Source organism: Rhinopithecus bieti, unplaced genomic scaffold (genome assembly GCF_001698545.2).
Source record: "Rhinopithecus bieti isolate Rb0 unplaced genomic scaffold, ASM169854v2 scaffold_2339, whole genome shotgun sequence".
NCBI classification, from domain to species: domain Eukaryota; kingdom Metazoa; phylum Chordata; class Mammalia; order Primates; family Cercopithecidae; genus Rhinopithecus; species Rhinopithecus bieti.
In genome coordinates, this window is record NW_016803819.1 from 19,574 (window position 1) to 38,250 (window position 18,677).

Sequence of the window (18,677 nt, forward strand, 5' to 3'; positions counted from 1 at the left end):
ACTAAGGCAGTGCCACCACCCCCTGGCTAGTTTTTATGATTTTTGGAGGAGGATGGGGGGTCTGTGTCTTGGAGACTCCGCGTAGTCGTCGGCTCCGTCGCCGGGCTGGGAGGCGCAGGGCCGGTATCGCGACTCCACTGCGATAAGCTCCGTCCCCCGGTTGCCATTCTCCTGCCGCCAGCTCCGTAGCTGCGCGATCTACAGGCGGCGCAGGTGGCGGCCACTTCGCGCTAGTTTTTTGTATTTTTTAAGTAGAGACGAGTTCACTAGGGTTAGCCAGGATGGCTCGATCTCGGTCTGACCTCGTGATCCGCCCGTTGCTCGGCCCTCGCTATAAGGTGGGGATACAGGCTGAGCCCACCGCGTTTCTCTGCGTCTTTTTGGACCGAGTCTCGCTATATCGCCCAGGCTGAAGTGCAGTGGCACGATATCGGTTCACTGCAAAACTCCACCTCCTGGGTTCAAGTGATTCTCCTGCCTCAGCCTCCCGAGTAGCTGGGATTACAGGCATGCACCACCACACCCAGCTAATTTTTTGTATTTTTAGTAGAGACAGGGTTTCACCATGCTGGCCAGGCTGGTCTTGAACTCCTGACCTCGTGATCTGCCCCCCTTGGCCTCCCAAAGTGCTAGGATTACAGGCATGAGCCACCGCACCTGGCTAGAGATGGGGTCCTTCTATGATGCCCAGGCTGGTCTAGAATTCCTGGCCTCAGGTGGTCGTCCCACCTCTGCCACCCAAGCTGCTGAGAGCGCAAGCATGAGCCATCACGATTGGCCTTGGAATAATTTTAGATTACAAGAAAGTTGAAAAGATAATACAGAGAGTCTTTTTTTTTTTTGAGATGGAGTTTCGCTCTTGTTGCCCAGGCTGGAATGCAATGGCGTAATCTCGGCTCACTGCAACCTTTGCCTCCTGGGTTCAAGCTATTCTTCTGCCTCAGCCTCCCGAGTAGCTGGGATTACAGACATGCACCACCACCATGCCTGGCTAATTTTGTATTTTTAGTAGAGTTGGGGTTCTCCATGTTGGTCAGGCTGGTCTCGAACTCCTGACTTCAGGTGATCTGCCTGCCTTGGCTGCCCAAACTGCTAGGATTACGGGTGTGAGCCATCGCACCCGGCCCTGTACAGAGATTCTTGTATACTCTTTACTCAACTTCCACTAATGTTAACATCATACATAACCATATGGCTATGTCAAAACTGAGAAATTAGCATTGTTACAATACCATTAACTAAATTACAGAATTTATTTATATTTCACTAGGTATGTCCTTTTGGTTCTAGGATCCAATTCAGGATACCACATTACCACACTGCATTTAGCACGGTGCTCCTTTTTTTTTTTTTTTTTTGAGACAGAGTCTGGCTCTGTTGCCCAGGCTGGAGTGCAGTGGTGCAATCTGGGGTCATTGCAAACTTTGCCTCCTGGGTTTGAGCAATTTTCCTGCTTCAGCCTCCTGAGTAGCTGGGATTACAGGCGCCCGCCACTATGCCCAGTTAATTTTTTTGTATTTTTACTAGAGACAGGGTTTTACCATGTTGGCCAGGCTCGTCTCCAACTCCTGACTTCAAGTGATCCGTCCATCTCGGCCTCCAAAAGTGCTGGGATTACAGGTGTGAGCCACCGTGCCTGGCCTCGCATGGTGCTTCTTATTGACTTAACATATATCTTGGAGATTGTTTCACATCAGTTAATATGCCGTTGTCTCATTAGAAGGACTATAGAATGAATTCCTAAAAGTGAAACTGCAGAATCAGTGATTATGTGCATTTAAAGATTACCAAACCCTCTCCCTTGAAGAAATTACCAGACCCTTGCCAGATGCAGTGGGTCACACCTGTAATCCCAGCTCTCAGGGAGGCAGAGGCGGGAGGATAGCTTGAGCCCAGGAGTTTGAGATCTGCCTGGGCAATATAGCGAGACCCCGTTCTCCACAGAAAGGGGAAAAAAAAGACACAAAAAAGAAATTACCAGACCCTTTTTTGGGGGGGGGTATTTTTTCTTTTCTTTTTTTTTTTTTGGTTTTTCTCTTGAGACAGAGTCACCCTCTGTCACCCAGGCTGGAGTGCAGTGGCGTGATCTCCGCTCACTGCAGCCTCCGCCTCCTGGGTTCAAGTGATTCTCCTGCCTCAAACTCCCAAGAAGCGGGGACTACAGGTGCACGCCACCACACCCAGCTAAGTTTTTGTATTTTAGTAGAGACGGGGGTCTCACCATGTTGCCCAGGCTGGTCTCGAATTCCTGAGCTCAAGCGATCCGCCCGCCTCGGCCTCCCAAAGTGCTGGGATTACAGGCATAAGTCACGGTGCTTGCCCTGGATCCTTCTAACTGGTCCCCCTTTGAGTATTCCAAGTTTCTTCACATTCCAAGATTAGGATTGGACAGTGATAATGTAAAGTGCTCAAAAAGTTTTTGCACTCTTCAAAATAATTTTTTTAAAGTCTACTGGCACAAATACACAAATACATATAGCACTGCGTGATTTACATTATGCCAATAATTCCTTGTACCGTGACCTATGTATATGGTTGAGTCCTCTTAGGACCACTAGGGGGCTCTGCTAGAAGGGTTTATATAATTTATGTCAGCCCACTTAGGCGAAATGTTTTGAGATGATGTTTTAGAATTCTGAACTCTTAAAACTTTAAAGAGATAATCTAATCCAGTTTTCTCATTTCGTAGACGAGGAAATAAAAGCCGGCAAGACAGCTGCCATGGGAAAGACTGGAATTTTAAAATCTCCTCTTGGTTCCTGGGGCAGGAGTTTAAGAAATTCTTTTGCCGTGTGCCTCCACTGATTCACCTCCATTGGCTATTTCCGTGTTTGCCACCACAATTTTAATTACTTTTGGTAAGACCATGTATTTGTGAATTTTTTTTTTTTTTTTTTTTGAGACAGAGTCTCGCTCTGTCGCCCAGGCTGGAGTGCAGTGGCCGGATCTCAGCTCACTGCAAGCTCCGCCTCCCAGGTTCACGCCATTCTCCTGCCTCAGTCTCCGGAGTAGCTGGGACTACAGGCACCCGCCACCTCGCCCGGCTAGTTTTTTGTATTTTTTTAGTAGAGACGGGGTTTCACCGTGTTAGCCAGGATGGTCTCCATCTCCTGACCTCGTGATCTGCCCGTCTAGGCCTCCCAAAGTGCTGGGATTACAGGCTTGAGCCACCGCGCCCGGCCTTTGTGATATTTTTATAATAGATATTTTACTGATTGGCTAGGTGAAGGAAGTGCATGAAGTATAAACTTCTAAAATGACACCCTTATTACTCGTTCCAAAATGTTCTATTCAAAATGTTTCTCAGTACCAAACCATTATTACTATGCACCTTAGAAACCACTTTCTTTTTAAAAAATTACTATCTTTAGAGAGAGGATTTCACCATGGGGCTCAGGCTGGTCTCCAACTCCTGGGCTCAAGCGATCTGCCCCCACTAGGTCTCCCAAAGTGCTGGGATTACAGGCATAAACCACCGCGCCCGACCAGAAACCACTTTCAAACTTACTTTCTACTTAAAATATTTTACACTTTTTGTTTTGTTTTGTTTTGTTTGAGACATAAACTTGCTCTGTGGCCCAGGCTGTATGTAGTGCAGTGGCGCGATCTCGCTCACTGCAACCTGCGCCCCCCAGGTTCAAGCGATTTTCCTGCCTTAGCCTCCAGAATAGCTGGGATTACAGGCGCCTGCCACCACACCTGGCTGATTTTTGTATTTTTAGTAGAGACGGGGTTTCACTATGTTGGCCAGGCTGGTCTCGGACTCCTGACCGCAAGCGATCCGCCGCGCCAGCAAAAGCGTTTTACTTTTATCTGTACTCATTTACTCATTCAATATTTATAGAGTGCCTACTATCACCAAGCACCTTTGTAGGCCTAGGTTTACAGAAATAAGGCTCCCCCTCCCCCATCCCAGTCCCCTGAAGGGCACTATAATTGTTTCTATTTCTCCAGTTTTCAATTTAATATATATGAATTTTCACATGCTTCAGTTCAGTGGTTCTCATAGTGTGGTCCCCGAACCAGCACCAACAGCAGCAGCAACTGGGAGACTTGTTAGAAACGCAGTCTTAGGCCTACCCCACACTCTAGGGATGGGCACAGGAGTGAGTGTGTGTGTGTGGTGTGTGTGTGTGTGTGGTGTGTGTGTGTGTGTGTGTCAAGCTCGGTATTAAATAGGTCAAAGATCAACATCTGACTTCTAAACCCACCCTCAGGCCTCTCCACGGAGTACCTGTCTCAAACCCAATCTGATCCAACAATAACCAGCCTTAATTCAATAATCTGTGCTACCTGAGATGATGGGAATAATCGTGGTACTATAAATGTTGCAGAACAAAAACGACTGCAGTGGATTTTCTGGAGCTACACCAACTGAAAATGGGCCGGACCGAGATCCGCGAGAGCGTTTTCCTGCGCTAGACACGGCGTTCAGCCTCCGGGTTCCGGGGTCTAGCTGAGTCAGGGCGGCGTTCCAGCCGAGTGCGGCTTCGGGAACCCGTTCGGCTGCGCCCGAACCTTCGGTCAGAGGCCAGCGCTGGAAGCCCCGACCACAGCACCCGGGTTTAAACAGGAGCGGAGGCGCCGGGTAGGACCGGGCGGGCCGGCTAGGGCCGGCCAACTTGGAAGCCGCGCCCTCGCGGCCCCAGACGCCGGCAGGGCGGAGCCACGCGGCCGCAGCCCCAGCCGAGACGCGAGCTCGTGGCTCGGGCGTATGGGGGCTACAACAGGAGCGGCTGCGCCGCCCGGCCGGGTCAGCGTCGTGCGCATGCGCCGACCCGGCGCCATTTTGGTGGCCGGGCGCGGAGGTGATTCCACACTGAGGCGAGCGCGGCGGCCGGGGTGGTAGTGCCAGTGTTCGTGTGCTCGGGTCTGAATCGCCGGGGGAGGAGGCGGTGGAGGAAGAGGTGGCGGCGGTGGCGGTGGTCGTAGCGGTGGCGGAGGAGGCGGGTACGAATCAGCTGCGGGCGGAGACATGGCCAACATCGCGGTGCAGCGAATCAAGCGGGAGTTCAAGGAGGTGCTGAAGAGCGAGGAGGTCAGAAATGAACTCCCGGATATCCCCCATCTCTGCCTGGAGCGGGAGGGTCCTCCCAGCTGCGACCCCGATATCCCCGGTAGTCCTTGGGTGGCCCTCCTTGCGGCCGCCCTTCTGCCTGTGAGGAAGCAGCAGTGTTCCCCTCCTCCTTCCGCCGCCTTCCCCTCCCCTCCCAGAGCGCTAGGATGAACCGTCTCGCGGGCGGGTGGTATGGGGTGGAACACGGTTTGGGAAGCTGATGGACAGGGGGGAGATCCTCGGAGGGATGGAAGCTTACGAGAGAACCCGAGGCGGTGGCCACAGCTGGAAATGTGGCTGTGGGGTGGGGAGGGAGCAGGCCGAGCCTGAGAAAACCCGGGAAGTGGGTTGGGGGAAGGGGAAAGGTGGTAACTGGATCCGAAGAGCAGTACTGCTCAAAGGCCTACACTTTTGAGGGTATTCGGGGTTATTGCCTGTCAGGCCTTCACTGTTCTTTTCGTAGGGGAGGAGCGGTGAGTCCAAAGGTATTGATTAGAAAGGAAGGACATTCAGAGTTAGTCCTTCTTAGTTGGGTGTTAGGAGTTAAAGGGAGACAGAATACTGTCTTATTTGGTGGCGGGGGTAAGGGAATTTTCACCTGAGTTAGCAGGTTAATTCCAAATGAGATAATTATCTCTTTTCCACTTAACCCCAAATTCCTAGGCCTCATTTTATTGACATCACAATCTTTTTTGAGTGAGCAAAGGCGAGGTGTTTGGTGTATTAAAGACATGTAAATACTTTTAGTTACGAAAAAAAAATGGAATGTATGAGTAGCTTATTTCAAAATATTGTTTACAAGTTACCGATCAGAGAGACTGTCCTAAATGCCTCTGTGACTCGTGTTGTGCCACGAAACTTCATTATGATGTCCTTCATAGGTAACTTGATTCTTACTTTTGAAAAGTAGACCTATTAAAAATGTGAGATTTCACCAGATTAATACATTATTTCATCTCCTTATTGAGTAGATTTATCACGACTTAACAGATTTTCAAAAAAATTGCCTGTCGTTGCTCTTAAGTCCTGCAGAATTTATATACATTAGTACTACGTTTATTTATGTAAGATATTCACAATGCTCTAGTAATTTGACTCAAAATTATGCAAGTGTTAGTACAGTTTGTCGTACCAAGATGAACAAGAATGCCAGATTGTCTTCCCCACATGAATTAAACAAAAAGTAGTACAGAAAATGATTATTTTCAAGATTCACATACCATTATTGAATATATCATTGCTATTTGTGTTTTTCTTTTACGGTTAGTACTTTGATAGTGTCAATAATGATTTGTGAAATTCAGCATTCTAAATATGTGATGAGTATACATGGAGAAAAATTACTTAAAATTCAAAAATGACAACAGACTTATTGAAAGTAGTAGTATGTAAGTCATGATCGGTTTTACAGAGCATGTGTATGAACTCTGACCTCTCTGTTCATATGCCAAAACTCTGAATGGAAGGATGACTTTGTATTTTGTGGTACAATGCAGAAAGAGTCAATAAGTGTCTGTACTGATACAGTGAAACAGCAATTTTAACTTATTTAATATGAAAATGTATTCCAGGTTAGTTGACATACATACTCCTAATGAAAGATAGCAGCTAATATTGTTGCCAACAACCTAAAACATTTCTTGTTTAATAAGGTTGTACAAGCTTGAAACTTAATAGACTTTTAGTGCTTTATTTTCTGTTACAAGTGGTAAGTTACTGCCTTGGTAATTAATATGGTCTCTTTGCTTTTTATGAGTTGACTTTTCACTGTGAGATACTTAGTACTTAAGTTGAAGATGACCAGAAATACTTGTATTGCTCTCTAGTAATGCATATTGTTAAAAAAACAAAACAAAAAAAAAAAACACTGCTCTTTATACGTAAGGGATGATGAAGCCTTACTTCAGATAAGCATCAAAAGTGTTTCAGAAGAAGAAAACAGGAAATGCAGACAGGTTTTTTGTTTGTTTGTTTTGTTTTGTTTTGTTTAGAACAGTACCTGTATAAATATGGAAGGAAACTTCTTTTGGGAAAATCAGTTGCAAAGAACATTTAGGAAAGAGTCACATCATTTAATCTTGCAATAAATATAACCAATAAATAGCTTATTTTCGCCAGTATTTTTTGATATTTTAGTAGCCCCAGTTCTATAAGTGGATTGTTATTTTCAACTCAGTGAAGACTTGTAGTATAGTCCATGTATTTCCTTTTTAAGGGTGTAAATCCAGTCTTTTGAATGGCTGATCAAATAAGTATTTCATCATGTCACTTTTTTCGTAAATCTGCACTTTACCAAAGTTTATTTCATGTGCTTGTATGCTTGCGTTTACTAAGAACACTGGTTGATTTAAGGACTTTTTGGGGTGGCCTTGTAAGTGCCTTTGTAAAGATAGCTGATGCTTACTGGATTCTGGTTATGAGAGATTATAAGTGACCATTCTTAGAGGGTGTTAATTAAAATACAGCCAACAAGATAAATGTGAAAAACAAGATGCAGAATAGTGTGGAAGAGGCCACCATTTGTGTTAAAAAGAGGGGAATATGTGTATTTGTCTGTATAGGCAAAAGGTTTCACAAGAAATTGGTAAAATTGATTGCTTTCTGTGTAGAAGGATTGGGTCTCTGGGGCATGGAGTATAGATATTTTTTGAATTTTGTGTCATACGAATGTGATTTACTCAAAGGCACCAGTTGGCCTCTTTCCCTTAAGACAGTGTTTGGAAATTTGTCAGATGTTTCTTTTTATTTATTAATATTTATTTTATTTGTTTTAGATGTTTGTTTTTAAATACGAGTGTGAATTTTAAGCAGTTTTAAATAATATTCCAAAGTTGTTAGGCATGGAATATTGATGTAAAGTACATTTTATAATTTATGAGTAGGATTACGTTTTATAATTTATGAGTAGGATTACATAAGTAAATTGTTGATTGTGAGGATATAAACCCATAATCAATGTTTTATTCATAGGTTGTATTATTTACTATTAGTTATTGCTGCTGTTAATAACTAGTTGTCATTTGTAGAATGGCTAGTTGTTCTTAGTGTCGTCTGTTTATACGTTATTGCTAATTCTTAAGAACAGTTCTTTAGATTTTCTATTTCCTAGATGAGAAAATAGAGATTTAGAGAAGTTAAATTATTTGTTTGCAAACACAGAGCTTGGGATTTGGATCTAGGTCTGCTTGTGTTCTTATTGTACCACGCTGTCATGACTCGCCAAGGATAGGCATGCTTTTAATTAACTTAAAAAATCAAGCCTGGTTTGTATTACTGGTTAAAGGATTTAAACACAGTTTAATTTGCTAGTTTAAACTCATTGAAATAAGTGTTACCTATAATTAGCTTTAAGATTTACTTGAATTTCTTTCTTTTCTTTTTTTTTCTTTTGAGAAGGAATCTCGCTATCTTGCCCAGGCTGGAGTGCAGTGGTGCCATCTCAGCTCACTACAACCTCTGCCTCCCAGGTTCTAGAGATTCTCCTGCCTTAGCCTCCCGAGTAGCTGGGGTTACAGGTGTCCACCACCACGCCCAGCTAATTTTTGTGTTTTTAGTAGAGACGACATTTCACCATGTTAGCCAGGCTGGTCTCGAACTCCTAACTTCAAGTGATCCGCCTGTCTTAGCCTCCCAAAGTGCTAGGATTACAGGCGTGAGCCACCACACCCAGCCAGATTTACTTGAATTTCAACATACAGAATATTTTAAAATTTGAAACTTGATGAAATAAAACACCCTTAAATCAGTTCACTTACTCTTGTTGGTCTTATGCTGTATGGCACCTGTTGGTTTTTCATGTTGTAATTGCACTTTGGTAACATTTTCTTTCTTTCTTTCTTTCTTTTTTTTTTTTTTTTTGAGATAGTTTTGCTTTTGTTGCCTAGGCTGTAGTGCAATGGCGTGATCTCAGCTCACTGCAACCTCCGCCTCCCGGGTTCAAGCAATTCTCCTGCCTCAGCCTTATGAGTAGCTGGGATTACAGGCATGTGCCCCCATGCCTGGCTAATTTTGTATTTTTAGTAGAAGCGAGGTTTCTCCATGTTGGTCAGGCTGGTCTTGAACTCCTAACCTCAGGTGATCTGCCTGCCTCGACCTCTCAAAGTGCTGGGATTACAGGAGTGAGCCACTGCGCCTGGCCAACATTTTCTGGTCTCATAGGGCGTGTTTAAATCTATGGCATAAACAAATTGATTTCATGAAAATTACTATAGTACATTAAGTTTTCGTTCATCATTTAAATAGATTTTTGTATCTGTTTTCCTTTAAAATTTTAATGTATTTGATCTAGCTTGATCTAGATTATTCTATAATAAAAGTAGTTGTAAATCTCTAAAAGTAAGCCTTTTGATTTCTGTAGATCATGGGTTTTTTAACCTTGGCACTATTGATATTTTGGGCAGATAGTTATTTGTTGAGTGGCTCTCCCGTGCATTGTGGGATGTTTAGCAATATCCCTGACCTCTACCAGTATATCCAGGTAGCACCGCAAACCCCCAGTCTGTGTCCCCACTATCTCTTCTTGCTGGATGCATTAACTAAAAATGTCCCCAGACTGCCATATGTTGAGAACTATGTAGACAAAACTTTTTTGATACAGAGTCTTGCTCAGTCACCCAGGCTGGAGTGCAGTGGCACGATCTCAGCTCACTGCAACCTCTATCTCCTGGGCGCAAGCCATTCTCCTGCCTCAGGCTCCCGAGTAGCTTGGATTACAGGCGCCCACCACCATGCCCTGTTAATTTTTTAATTTTTAGTAGAGACGGGGTTTCACCATGTTGGCCAGGCTGGTCTGACAAAACTCTTTAAAAGAGTATTTATGGGCCAGGTGGGGTGGCTTATGCCTGTAATCCAGCATTTTAGGAGGCTGAGGCTCGATTGAGGCCAGGAGTTCAAGACCAGCCTGGGCAACATAGTGAGACTTTGTTACTACTAACATTTTTAAAAAATCAGCCAGGCCCGGTGGTATGTGCCCATAGTGGCAGCTACTTGGGAGGCCGAGGCTGGAGGATGCTTGAGCCCATGAGGTCAAAGCTGCAGTGAATTGTGATCATGTGACCACACTGTAGCCTGGGCAGCAGCAAGACCCTGTCTCAAAAATGAAAAAAGAAAATAATTCCTGGCTATTTATTAATTATATAAGAAGAACATAGCCAGGCGCAGTGGCTCACGCCTGTAATCCCAGCACTTTGGGAGGCGAGGCAGGTGGATCACGAGGTCAGGAGAGCAAGACCATCCTGGCCGACATGATGAAACCCCGTCTCTACTGAAAATACAAAAATTAGCTGGGCATGGTGGCATGGGCCTGTAGTCCCAGCTACTCGGGAGGCTGAGGCAGGAGAATTATTTGAACCGGGGAGATGGAGGTTGCAGTGAGCCGAGATGGCACCACTGTACTCCAACCTGGCAACATAGCAAGGCTCTGTCTCCAAAAAAAAAAAAAAGAATACTTTGAGACAACTAACTGTATCAGATGTGTAAGATAATTTATCTAAAGAATAAATGGACCCGGACAGTAAAGACACAAAAAATATATACTGGCTTTGAATGTTTTACTTTTAAAACTTTTAAGTTTGTTCCCCCTTTTTAATGTTTTCTGTTAAAATTTCTCCCTTTTGATTTTAATAAAAGATAAAATTCTCTACCAAAAATGAATGTAATGAGAATTTGAATAGTTGTTTAAGACTAGAGGCAGGCGTGGTGGCTCACATCTGTAATCACAGCACTTTGGGAGGCTGAGGCAGGAGAATTGTTTGAGTCTGGGAGGTCAAGGCTGCAGTGAGCGGTGATTGTGCCACTGTACACTGTACTCCAGCCTGGGTGACGGAGCAACACACTGTCTCCAAGTAAAGAGTAGAAAAGTGGTTTTAAAGTTTTATTTTCATTTTGTTTTCAAAAGTGTTTTTGAAAGTTATGCAAGTTACAGTTTTATGTAATATTTAAATAGTATTTTTTATGGGTTCTGAAATGGGTTGAGCAAGGAAAGCCTATAGATTGGATTAAAAAAATAAAAGTCTGTGCAGGTAATATGTTTGGGGTGAATTCCTTGTTTACACTGTTACAAAGACTTTGATCTCTGTCCATTGGGCGTAGCTTTAGACACATCTGGGCTCCCCTAGCTTCTTCCCTTTTTATTTGTTTTTTGTTTGTTTGTTTTGAGACAGAGTCTCACTGTCACCAAAGCTAGAATGCAGTGGCGTGATCACAGCTCACTGCAGCCTCTAACTCCCCAGGCTTAGGTGATCCTCCTACCTCAGCCTTCCAAGTAGCAGGAACTAAAGGCATCTGCCACCATGCCCAGCTAATTTTTATTTTTATTTTTTTATTTTATTTATTTATTTTTTGAGACAGAGTCTCGCTCTGTTGCCCAGGCTGGAGTGCAGTGGCTGGATCTCAGCTCACTGCAAGCTCCGCCTCCCGGGTTCACGCCATTCTCCTGCCTCAGCCTCCGGAGTAGCTGAGACTACAGGCGCCTGCCACCTCGCCCGGCTAGTTTTTTGTAGTTTTAGTAGAGACGGGGTTTCACCGTGTTAGCCAGGATGGTCTCGATCTCCTGACCTCGTGATCTACCCGTCTAGGCCTCCCAAAGTGCTGGGATTACAGGCTTGAGCCACCGCGCCCGGCCTTGCCCAGCTAATTTTTGTAATTTTTTGTAGAGTCGAGGTTTCACCATGTTGCCCAGGCTGGTCTCGAACTCCTGGGCTCAAGTGATCCTCCCGCCTTGGCCACCTAAAGTGCCGGGATTGCAGACGTGAGCCACCATGCTTGGCCTGTCATCCCTTCTTAAAAACTATACACTTTTTTTTTTTTTTTTTTGAGACGGAGTATCCCTCTGTCGCCCATGCTGGAGTACAATGGCGCCATCTCGGCTCGCTGCAACCTCTGCCTCCCGGGTTCAAGCAATTCTCCTGTCTCAGCCTCCTGAGTAGGTGGGATTACAGGCGTGTGCCACCATGCCTGGCTATTTTTTTTTTTTTGTACTTCTTGTATTTTTAGTAGAGATGGGTTTCACCATATTGGCCAGGCTGGTCTCGAACTCCTGACCTTGTGATCTGCCGCCTTGGCCTCCCAAAGTGCTGGGATTACAGGCGTGAGCCACCGCACCTGGGCTTTTTTTTTTTTTTTTTTTTTTTTTTTTTTTTTTGAGACAGAGTCTCGCTCTGTCGTCCAGGCTGAAGTATGGTGGCACAATCTCAGCTCACCACAGTCTCTGCCTCCCGGATTCAAGCGACCTTCATGCCTCAGCCTCCTGAGTAGCTGGTATTACAGTTGCACCCTACCACGCCCAGCTAATGTTTTGTATTGTTAGTCGAGACAGGGTTTTACCATGTTGGCCAGGCTGATCTTGAACACCTGACCTCAAGTGATCCAACTGCCTCGGCCTCCCAAAGTGCTGGGATTACAGGCATGAGCCACCACTTGAGCCACCACTGCCCAGCCAAGACTATATACTCTTATTTCCCAGTGAATACATTATTGACAGTTTTTGAAAATATTGACTATAGCCCCAAAAGGCTTAACTGGTTGGAGATACAGGGCAGACAAAGGATAGATAAAAATGGTAGGGGCAAAGAGTAAATACTATGGGATTCTAAGGGTATCTGTATGAGAGAGATTCCTTTTTGTTGTTGTTTTGTTTTGTTTTTGAGACGGAGTCTCGGCTCTGTCACCCAGCCTGGGGTGCAGTGTCTCGATCTTACTCACTGCAACCTTCGCCTCCCAGGTTCAACCAATGCCTCAGCCTCCGGAATGGCTGGAGTCCTGGGATTACAGGCATGCGCCACCCTGCCCAGCTAATTTTTTTTTTTTTTTTTTTTTTTTTTTGAGACAGAGTCTCGCTCTGTCGCTCAGGCTGGAGTGCAGTGGCGCAATCTCAGCTCACTGCAGGCTCTGCCTGCCGGGTTCACGCCATTCTCCTGCCTCAGCCTCCCGAGTAGCTGGGACTACAGGCGCCCATGACCACGCACAGCTAATTTGTTGTATTTTTTTAGTAGAGATGGGATTTCACTGTGTTAGCTAGGATGGTCTCGATCTCCTGACCTCATGATCAGCCTGCCTTGGCCTCCCAAAGTGCTGGGATTACAGGTGTGACCCACCGTGCCCAGCCACTACGCCCAGCTAATTTTTGTAGTTTTAATAGAGGCAGGGTTTCGCTATATTGGCCAGGCTGGTCTCAAACTCCTGACCTCAGATGATCTGCCTGCCTCGGCCTCCCAAAGTGCTGGGCTTACATGGTGAGCCACCATGCCTGGCATGCCTGGACTCTTTTTTTTTTTTTTTTTCAGATGGAATCTCGCTCTGTCACCCTGGCTGGAGTCCAGTGGCATGATCCAAGCTCACTGCAGCCTCCGCCTCCCAGGTCAAGCGGTTCTCCTGCCTCAGCCTCCCAAGTAGCTGGGACTACAGGCGCACCCCACCATGCCCAACTAGTTTTTTATATTGTTAGTAGAGACAGGGTTTTATGATGTCAGCCAGGCTGGTCTCAAACTCCTGACCTCGAGTGATCCACCTGCCTCGCTCTCCCAAAGTGATGAGATTACAAGTGTGAGCCGCTATGCCCAGCCAAGACTATGTACTCTTATTTCCCAGTGAATACATTATTGACAGTTATTGAACATGTTGACCACAGCCCCAAAAGGCTTACTGGTTGGAGATACAGGACAGACAAAGGATAGATTAAAAATGGGAGGGGCAAAGAGTAAATTCTTTGGGATTCTGAGAGTATTTGAATGAGGGAGGTTCTTTTTTGTTTTTGTTTTGTTTTGAGTCAGAGTCTCTGTCGCTCAGCCTGGAGTACAGTGGCTTAATCTCGGCTCAGTGCAACCTCTACCTCCTGGCTTCAAGTGATTCTCAGGCCTCAGCCTCCAAAATGGTTGGAATCACAGGCATGCACCACCACACCCGGCTAATTTTTTGTAATTTTAGTGGAGACTGGATTTCACTATGTTGGCCAGGCTGATCTCACACTCCTGACCTCAGGTGATCTGGCTGTCTTGGCCTCCCAGAGTGCTGGGCTTACACGCATGAGCCACCCGACCTGGAGTTTTTTTGTTTTGTTTTGTTTGAGATGGAATCTCACTCTCTCACCCAGGCTGGAGTGCGGTGGCGTGATCTCGCCTCACTGCAGCTTCTGCTTCCCAGGTCAGGTAGTTCCACTGCTTGACCCAGTAGCTGGGATTATAGGCACGTGCCACCACACCCAGCTAATTTTCCTATTTTTAGTAGAGACAGGGTTTCTAGCCAGGCTGGTCTCGAACTCCTGATCTCAGGTGATCCGCCTGCCTTGGCTTCTCAAAGTGCTGGGATTACAGGCGTGAGCCATCATGCCCGGCCTGTATGACTGTATGAGGGGGGTTCTTGAGCTAAGTGCTTTGTTGTTGTTGTTGTTGTTGAGGGGGGTTCTTGAGCTAGGTGCTTTGTTGTTGTTGTTGTTGTTGTTGTTGTTGTTGAGACGGGGTCTCCCTCAGTTGCCCAGGGGCACAGTCATAGCTCACTGCAGCCTTGACCTCCTGGGTTCTAGCAAGCCTTCCACCTCGGCCTCCTGAGTAGCTGGGACTACAGGTACGTGCCGCCACACCCACCTAATTTTTACTTTTTGTAGAGATGGGGTCTCACTTTGTTGCCCAGGCTGTCTTGAACTCCTGGCTTCACACAGTCCTTCTGCCTCAGCTTCCCAAAGTGCTGGGATTATAGGCATGAGCCACCTCACCCAGCCTTCTTGAGCTGAGTTCTAGAGGAAAGTTAAGACTGACCTCAAATTTCAGGAGACAGTCCCAAAGGAATTCTGGTAATATTGCGGTTCTTTTGTTTTTTTTTCTCCTCTGAGACAGAGTTTTGCTCTTGTTGCCCAGGCTGGAGTGCAATGGCGCAATCTCGGCTCATTGCAACCTCTGCCTCCTGGGTTCAAGCGATTCTCCTGCCTCAGCCTCCTGAGTAGCTGGGATTACAGGCATGCACCACCAAGCTCAGCTAATTTTGTATTTTTAGTAGAAACCGAGTTTCTCATGGTGGTCAATCAGGCTGTTCTTGAACTCCTGAACTCAGATGATCTGCCAGCTTTGGCCTCCCAAAGTGCTGGGATTGCAGGTGTGAGCCACCACGCCTGGCTGAAATTCTTAAGTAAATAAACTTTTCTCTAGGCACATGAATTGGAACTATGGAACAAAGAGATTATTGATACAATTATTCAAGAAACACATTTACATATTTAGAACAGAAAGGTTGCACAGCTCTTATATACTCAAACATAGTTGTAGAGTTAGATCATGTTCTTAACTTTCTTCATAGTTACCTTTTGGGGAGGAAAACCACCCTTTTTCATATCAAAGTAAAACGTGTACATAATAAAGTGTGACTGGCACCCAAATCAAGAAACAGACCCTTCCCAGTACCATAGGAATCCTCCTTCCTTTCTAGTTACTTTCCTGACTTCTAATAACACAGATTAGTTTTGAGTATGTTTGAGTAAAAGAACAGATGTGAGTATATGTTACGTATTTTAAGTTGGAAAGTTTTCAAAAGATGCTGTTCAAAATCTGTTAAAAATATAGTGTCTTAGAAAATGTACTAAAATGGGCCGGGCGCGGTGGCTCAAGCCTGTAATCCCAGCACTTTGGGAGGCCTAGACGGGCGGATCACGAGGTCAGGAGATCGAGACCATCCTGGCTAACACGGTGAAACCCCGTCTCTACTAAAAAATACAAAAAACTAGCCGGGCGAGGTGGCGGGCGCCTGTAGTCCCAGCTACTCGGGAGGCTGAGGCAGGAGAATGGCGTAAACCCGGGAGGCGGAGCTTGCAGGGAGCTGAGATCCGGCCACTGCACTCCAGCCCGGGCGACAGAGCGAGACTCCATCTCAAAAAAAAAAAAAGAAAATGTACTAAAATGTTTTGAATTTCAGAGCTGAAATAGATCTAGGCCAAACTCCTCATCTATAAAATCAGGAAACTGAGGCCCAAGGAGGTTGATTGTTGCTCAGAGAAACAGCTGGTTAATGGTTGAACCCAGGCTTTTTGCATACCAGTTGAGTCATAATAAGTAGTTGGTTTGTGGGAATATCCTTTTCATAAACGTTAGTATAAAAGCTGACTGCTAATACAACTTTACAGAAGGGGATAACAATGCAGTATTATTTTAATGTGTCTTTTTTTCCCACCTCTTAGTATGAGAACTTAAACTTGCCAAGGAGGTAGAGATTTTTAACTCCTGAAGCATAATTTAGTGAAGTTAGCTTAGTAATTAAGAGCATGGGCTTTAGAATTAGATTTGCTTTGAGTCCTGGCTTTTCTTCTTAAAACCTGAAGTACTGGCTCTGTATTTCGATTATCTTTATCTGTAAAAATGTGGGAAGATTAGGGGAGTCTTTACAGTGCTTAGAACAATCTTGGGCCATAATTAAACGGATAGCTGTTAGATGTCAGAATTAGCTATGTTTTCATATTCTGTTGTGCTTATTGTTCATGAATTATAAAGGTATTGTTCAATGGTTTAGTGATTACTGGATGTAAATATGCCTCAAGAAAAGCTCAATATGAGGGCTATAGTACTTCTAATAGTGTATCTTTGTCACCTGTGTGCAAATAATCCATGGGGCTGGTAGCCAAGTAGTCCACTGTTATCTGCAGTTTCATTTTCTGCAGTTTCAGTTACCCGCTGTCAACCATCGTCCAAAAATAAGTGAGTATAGTACAATAAGGTATTTGAGAGAGCACATTCACATAATTTTTATTATAGTATAATTACTCTTTTATTGTTAATCTCTTACTGTGTTTAATTTATAAATTGAACCTTATCATAGGTATGTACATATAGGAAAAAATGTATAGGGTTGGTACTATCTGTGGTTTCAAGCATCCAATAGGGATCTTGGAGTGTGTCCCCTGTGGATAAGAGGGGATATATTAATACAGAGGAATATATGTGGGCTCTGTTCTCCAGATGTGATTTATTTAATCTTTCTTTAGGAGATGGTTATAAATTGGAGAAAAGTTTGTGTTAAAATGTTACCTTCCTGAATGAAAAAGTTTATTTGGGAAACTGTCAAATGATATAGAGATAATGGGATTATTTTGGATTTCTTGATGTGGCTCTGGTTTCCTGAAACTAGACCAAAGAATCTAGATTCTAATCCTATGGTATATAATCTTAGATTCCTTTGCAAATCTCTTCTTCAGTGGGCTTTGGGAGCCAGAAAATAAGTGGTCTCATTCATCTGACATCCATGTTATTCTCTTATGTAAATCTGAAAAGGTGGGAGAACTTTATTTCATTGAAAATGCTGTTTTTGCCGGGCGCGGTGGCTCAAGCCTGTAATCCCAGCACTTTGGGTGGCCGAGACGGGCGGATCACGAGGTCAGGAGATCGAGACCATCCTGGCTAACACGGTGAAACCCCGTCTCTACTAAAACTACAAAAAACTAGCCGGGCGAGGTAGCGGCGCCTGTAGTCCCAGCTACCCGGGAGGCTGAGGCAGGAGAATGGCGTGAACCCGGGAGGCGGAGCTTGCAGTGAGCTGAGATCCGGCCACAGCCCTCCAGCCCGGGTGACAGAGCGAGACCCCGTCTAAAAAAAAAAAAAAAGAAAATGCTGTTTTTTACATTTTTTATTTTTTTAAGGCTAGTCCAACGAAGCAGTGGAAATGGAAAAGGAAAAAAGTCTGTAACTGGTTATGATCAATTAATTGTAAACACTACTACAAAACCCTTTTTTCCTTTCTCTTCCCTTTAGTTCTTTGCTTTTACTCCAAATTCAGAATAACTGCCTACAGTTAAATGCCTACTGTCTGATTGATTGATTGATTTTAAGACACAAGGTCTTGCTCTGTTGCCCAAGTTGGAGTGCAGTGGCAGCAAAGCAAGACCTTACAGCTCACTGTAACCTTGAACTCCTGGACTCAAGGGATCCTCCTGCCTCAGCCTTCCTAGTAGCCACCACACCTGGCTAAATTTTCTTTTTTTAAATATTTTGTGGAGTCGAGGGTCTCACTATATTGCCCAGGCCGGTGTCAGACTCCTGGACTCAAGCAGTCCTCCTGCCTTAGCCTCTCAAAGTCCTGGGATTACAGGCATGAGCTACTGCACCCTGCCTGTCTGACATTTTTTATATATGTAGCAGCTTTATGAGATTGATAGTATTCTTGTTTCACAGATCCAACAGTTGCAGCTGGGAAGAAATTAAGTAGCTTTCTCAGTATCAATAACTTGGTGGTGGGACAGAGGTTTGAAACCAGGTCTCTGCCTCCAAAATATTGGTGGTTTTGGTGGAAAGAGTTACACTCGTATCTGCTGCTTCCTCCCTACATTTTTGAAGATTTTTTTTAAAACTATGAAATACTTTATACTTAGAAGTTTTAAAAGTAATACATGAACATCTTTATATCTGTGGTCCATATTTAACAGATTGTAATCTTCTCATACTGTGGGCTAAACTGCCTCTACCCAAATACAGTAAAATATAGAGGTAGAGCTCACTGGATAACTTTTTTCTTATTCCACTTTTTCTTTCTAGGAGTATCTGCTAATGTGAAGCCAGTGTATATTCTTCCCCTTCATATTTTTGTTTTTACTGTTAAAGATAGAATCTCCTGAATTTAAAAATGAAATACTTTTTGCTTTTTTTTTAAAGTT

General features: G+C 44.6%; 1 protein-coding gene across 1 annotated transcript in view; it reads left to right on the forward strand.

The window, feature by feature from the left end:
* The first annotated feature begins 4,773 nt into the window (after window positions 1-4,773).
* The window catches only part of UBE2K (ubiquitin conjugating enzyme E2 K), an 83,438-nt gene continuing 69,534 nt past the window's right edge, over window positions 4,774-18,677 (forward strand). Inside the window, 2 exon segments of the mRNA XM_017854256.1 lie at window positions 4,774-5,158; window positions 5,859-5,937. Of these exon segments, the coding sequence (XP_017709745.1) occupies window positions 4,976-5,158; window positions 5,859-5,937 (262 nt within the window). The 5' untranslated portion in view covers window positions 4,774-4,975.